This window comes from Mobula birostris, chromosome 3, assembly GCF_030028105.1.
Source record: "Mobula birostris isolate sMobBir1 chromosome 3, sMobBir1.hap1, whole genome shotgun sequence".
NCBI classification, from domain to species: Eukaryota; Metazoa; Chordata; class Chondrichthyes; order Myliobatiformes; family Myliobatidae; genus Mobula; species Mobula birostris.
In genome coordinates this window covers 192,927,040-192,933,039 of record NC_092372.1, presented here as the reverse complement: position 1 = coordinate 192,933,039, position 6,000 = coordinate 192,927,040, and the positions used below count along the sequence as shown (strand labels likewise).

Here is a 6,000-nt window from a genome sequence, read left to right as displayed (position 1 = left end):
GCACAGTTTCAAAAGATTAGGACTTTATTCCCTAGAACATAAAAGATTGAGGGAAAATTTGATAGGAGGTATTCAAAATTATGAGGGGTATAGATAGGGTAAATGCAAGCAGGCTTTTTCCACTGAGCTTGGGTAAAACTAGAACTAGAGATCACAGATTAATGGTGAAAGGTGAAATGTTTAAGGGGAACATGAAGGGATACTTCTTCACTCGGAGAGTGGTGAGAGTGCGGAATGAGCTGCCAGGAAGTGGTAGATGCAGGGTCAATTTCGACACTTAAGAAAAATTTGAATAGGTACATGGATGGGAGGGGTATAGAGGCCAACGGTCCAAATGCAAGTTGATGGAACTAGGCAGGGTAATAGTTCAATGCCGACTAGACGGGCCGAAGGGCTTGTTTCTGTGCTGAGGTGTTCTATGACTCTAATTGGTGAGGCAGAGTTAGAGTCATAGAACACTACAGCACTGTTTTGTTCTGGCAACTTGGATATATTTGAGTATATTTGAATTTTTTTTTCTGAAAACCAGAAAGTAGTTACCCTAAAATTATTAAAAATTTGTTATTCAATTATCTGCTTTAATCAAAGATTTGAAATCTTGCAATATCTGTAAACATGGTGCTTTTAATCCATGCTATTTTTTGCTGACATTTTTTCCAGACATCGGGCCTCTAACCTTAAGTCCCAGATGCTCCTGATCTGACTTGACTGTATTCTCAGCATTTTGTTTTTATTACGATTTCCAGCATCTGCCATTCTTTTGATTATTCTGAAAAAAATCTTTGGTCAAGCTTTTGGTAAACCACCTTGAAGGACCCGTGACTGATAATGCTTCTGCAAAACACATGATAAGCTTACTTACAAGTTTCCAATAATACATGCTCTTTTTTTTCCTTCTTCATATAAGCTACAATACTGATACCCTGGATTCCAACAGTTATTACACTTCAGTTTCATTAGCTAAGAAATACTTAAGATCCAGAAAATACTTTTGTAAATCCCATATCATTTTATTTTTAATCTGCATTACAAAGTAATGCCCTTGATATAAATCATATTGTTCCACTTCTGGAAACTGTCTGATATTTGTTTCAATATTCATTGCAACATATTAATAAAAGCAATTATTTATTTTAACATGGGATGTTTACCTTGTACTTACAGCATTGAGTTCATTTGTGCAAAACTGGGAGAGTTGGTCTTATTACTGCCACAGCAGGGTAAAATAAATTCCCACTAGGAGGAAAAAGTTAGCCATTTATAAAGGGCTGAGGCAATGAGATTATAAAAATCCATTTGGATGGGAATTACAAACACAGATGCTAACAAAAATGAACAAATGCAAAAAGACCTAATTTAAAGTTCGTAAACTGTTACTGATCATTTAAAAATGCACCACTGGTAATTTAATATTACGAGACATTTGTCTCTACCTTTCTAAATTTTTTGGGCACATGCAGTGAACTTTATTTGAACATGGAAATATACAGGAATTACTTCTTTAGGGCATCTTTTGGATTTCAAACCAATACTGTTCAAAAGTTACAAATAATCTTCTGGAGGAACTCAGCAAGTAAGCAGCATCTGACGGAAGGAAGGGAACTGTGAACATGTCAGAGTTCCTCCAGTAAATTGTTTGCTGCTCCAGATTTCAGCATCTGCAGTCGTGCACTTGAATGTTTACCCTTCGGATTAGCTAGAATGAAATTCAATTTGTGCACTATTGTTCATTAAAACAAATTCAGACTAAGTGTTTAGGAAATTACAGGCAACTAAATGCTTCATTCAATAATCCCTGAAGCACCTTGTACAAAAAAATCCATAAATTAAAGTCTTCAGATTCTTGACATCTTATTAGTCATTTGAGCCACCAATATTTCAGAAGACACAAACTCCTTTTTTGTATCCAGTGGGCTGCTACCGTGTAACAGTGGAACTAAACTCTCGAAAGCCATTTGGCCTGTTCAAATGTTCAGTGGCTTGATTGTTTATCTTTAATGAATCCAACAAACTTTTAATTCTCTCACTGGCTGGCTGTTTCCTCTTCTTTTTGCTCCTTCCACTGAACGTCCGAGAGTTGGGAAGAAGCAGGGCAGCTAATCCCCAGGCACTGCCATTTGGATGCTTTCGATCTTCATGCTGTAAGATCCAGGCACTCTCTCTGGCTGCTGTCACAAACCTATCCAGTTGGGTTTGATTAACATTCTTGCTAACATTTTGTGCCTGTTCAAATGGATTCTGGATGTGCAGTGGTGATGCTTCAGATTTATTCTGTTCCTTTCCCTGGAACAGTTATAGAAAAAGTAAGAATTTTGTAGTATCTACTATTTATAATACTATCTAAAAGCAACAAAAAATTAATTCATAGAGTTTAATATATTTGCAAGGACATATATAATCTCAGGTTTATTTCTGCCTTGAGTACTGGAACAACTGAGGATAGAAGGGAGCATCAAAGATTAAACTACATCAATAACTTCCAGAATTCCACAACTTCAGGATTTACAAATTCATAAGTACAAGAATTTGTTATATTTATTAATATAGGTATATTAATAATACACATTGGTACACAAAATACTTATTTAGTATCTGCTTTAATATTCTTGCTCATCTGTACCATGATGACACCTTTTAAGCTTTTATTCCTGTACAAAGATTTTAAAACAGCTTAACATCAAGTAAGCATCCAAAGCAACATTGTATAAATGAATTGGACTGCTACCCAAGATAAACTGATGGGTTTTTGGAATTCTACGTGTGTTTGTATTAAAGTGTAGGCTTTTGGTTGCATATTCAAACTCTATACATCATCCAGTAAACTCACAGTTCACTCCAATGTGTTCATAGAAATAAAATCCTTCAAACTGCTTTGTGTAAACCCACATTAAGCTTCTTTGCATTAGCAGCATTGACTGCACCTAAAAATCAAGCATTAGATAGAAGCTCCATCATACCACTCAATTTTATTTTGCAACGTTGGCCAGAAAGAACTAGAATCTTTGATAGTATCGTATGCTGCTATAATACTAATTTTATATATGTTGATAATTGTAATGATTAATGTACTACAACTTAGAAGGTGGAAGGCTGAAATTTTGCAAAAAGTTAGAGGATGATACTCTTAGAAAACATAAGAGATAATTGGTGGTATAAAGAGTGTATGATTTCAGCAAGTAAATGTTACCTTTACCTTTATATAATTGAAGTGTGGCACACCTACTAGGAGTTCTTGGCAGTCCAATGGGCAACCAACAGAATGAGAGGAAGGTGATGATCTTAAGATAAATATCTTTGGATCAAGAGGGAGATGTTTGCCAGAAGGAACGAGTCTACAAATCAGTGAATTCGAATGAGTCAAGGATAGTGAAAGTAGGCAAACCAATTTTCTTTGTTCTTGCCATGTGGTTGAAAGAATGGAGGGGGCCATTCTGTAACCTCCATTTTGTGAGCTGGTTTTGCTCAGGATTAGCTGTATCAAAGTGTTTTAAAGTGGACACAGTGATGGTCTTGATAATTTGCTGAACTAGAAATCATTTTCAAATAATACATTATTTCTGAGTTATACTTTGGTATGATAGAACATGCAGGTTTTTGAACAGGTGAGTCAGTGTCTGACCTGAGTAACTTGGGCCTAGTAACTGATTGGTCTGCTCTGATTGAGAACAGAGATATTAATTACAAGTTGTCACTTGTGAGAAGTGCAATAAAATGATGCTGTCTTTGACCAGAGCCAATGGGGTGGTGACACACATTAGCCAGTAGGTCAGAGCAACAAGATTGAAACACAACATTTGAATGATAATGTATAAAATGGAGAGACTTTGAATTTAATGCAACGTGGGCAGTTTTGGGGTCCTTATTTACGAAAGGATGTGCTGATGTTGGAGAGGGTACAGAATGATTCCGGGAATGAGAGGGTTAACATATAAGAAATGTTTGTCCGCTCTTGGACTGTATTCCTTGGAGTTTAGAAGAATGAGGGGAGACCTCAGAAACATTTCGAATGTTGAAAGGCATGGACAGAGTGGATGTGGCAAAGTTGTCTCCCATGATGGGGGAGTCTACGAGAGGGCATGACTTAAGGATTGAAGGGCGCCCATCCAGAACAGAAATGCGAAGAAATTTTTTTAGCGGAACCAAAGGAAATGGGGGAGATCTTAAATAGGTTTTTTGCGTCTGTATTTACTAAGGAAACTGGCATGAAGTCTATGGAATTAAGGGAAACAAGTAGTGAGATCATGGAAACTGTACAGATCAAAAAGGAAGAGGTCCTTGGTGTCTTGAGGAAAATTAAAGTGGATAAATCCCCGGGACCTGACAGGGTGTTCCCTCGGACCTTGAAGGAGACTAGTGTTGAAGTTGCAGGGGCCCTGGCAGAAATATTTAAAATGTCGCTGTCTACAGGTGACGTGCCGGAGGATTGGAGAGTAGCTCATGTTGTTCCGTTGTTTAAAAAAAGATCAAAAAGTAATCCGGGAAATTATAGGCCAGTAAGTTTAACGTCGGTAGTAGGTAAGTTATTGGAGGGAGTACTAAGAGTCAGAATCTACAAGCATTTGGATAGGCAGGGACTTATTAGGGAGAGTCAACATGGTTTTGTGCGTGGTAGGTCATGTTTGACCAATCTATTGGAGTTTTTTGAGGAGGTTACCAGGAAAGTGGATGAAGGGAAGGCAGTGGATGTTGTCTACATGGACTTCAGTAAGGCCTTTGACAAGGTCCCGCATGGGAGGTTAGTTAGGAAAATTCAGTCGCTAGGTATACATGGAGAGGTGGTAAATTGGATTAGACATTGGCTCAATGGAAGAAGCCAAAGAGTGGTAGTAGAGAATTGCTTCTCCGAGTGGAGGCCTGTGACCAGTGGTGTGCCACAGGGACCAGTGCTGGGTCCATTGTTATTTGTCATCTATATCAATGATCTGGATGATAATGTGGTAAATTGGATCAGCAAATTTGCTGATGATACAAAGATTGGAGGTGTAGTAGACAGTGAGGAAGGTTTTCAGAGCCTGCAGAGGGACTTGGACCAGCTGGAAAAATGGGCTGAAAAATGGCAGATGAAGTTTAATACAGACATGTGTGAGGTATTGCATGTTGGAAGGACAAACCAAGGTAGAACATACAGGGTTAATGGTAAGGCACTGAGGAGTGCAGTGGAACAGAGGGATCTGGGAATACAGGTACAAAATTCCCTAAAAGTGGCGCCACAGGTAGATAGGGTCATAAAGAGAGCTTTTGGTACATTGGCCTTTATTAATCAAAGTATTGAGTATAAGAGCTGGAATGTTATGATGAGGTTGTATAAGGCATTGGTGAGGCCGAATCTGGAGTATTATGTTCAGGTTTGGTCACCAAATTACAGGAAGGGTATAAATAAGGTTGAAAGAGTGCAGAGAAGGTTTACAAGGATGTTGCCGGGACTTGAGAAACTCAGTTACAGAGAAAGGTTGAATAGGTTAGGACTTTATTCCCAGGAGCATAAAAGAATGAGGGGAGATTTGATAGAGGTATATAAAATTATGATGGGTATTGATAGAGTGAATGCAAGCAGGCTTTTTCCACTGAGGCAAGGGGAGAAAAAAACCAGAGGACATGGGTTGAGGGTGAGGGGGGAAAAGTTTAAAGGGAACATTAGGGGGGGCTTCTTCACACAGAGAGTGGTGGGAGTATGGAATGAGCTGCCAGACGAGGTGGTAAATGCGGGATCTTTTTTAACATTTAAGAATAAATTGGACAGATACATGGATGGGAGGTGTATGGAGGGATATGGTCCGTGTGCAGGTCAGTGGGACTAGGCAGAAAATGGTTCGGCACAGCCAAGAAGGGCCAAAAGGTTTCTATGGTTTCTAATTGATTGGCAAAAGGAATACGAGGCTGGGAAAGGAGAGGATCATGGGACGGGAGGCCTAGGGAGAAAGGGGGGGGGGGACCCAGAGGATGGGCAAGGAGTTATAGTGAGAGGGACAGAGGGAGAAAAAGAGAGAGGAAATAAATGGA

The 6,000-nt window shown here is 38.9% G+C and overlaps 1 protein-coding gene across 1 annotated transcript in view; it reads right to left on the bottom strand.

Moving 5' to 3' along the window:
- Nucleotides 1-986: 986 nt before the first annotated feature.
- Nucleotides 987-6,000, bottom strand: part of mtpap (mitochondrial poly(A) polymerase) — a 37,474-nt gene continuing 32,460 nt past the window's right edge. The window contains exon 9 of the mRNA XM_072253914.1: nt 987-2,283. Coding sequence (XP_072110015.1) covers nt 1,918-2,283 — 366 coding nt within the window. The 3' untranslated portion in view covers nt 987-1,917. The remainder of the gene's footprint in view (nt 2,284-6,000) is intronic.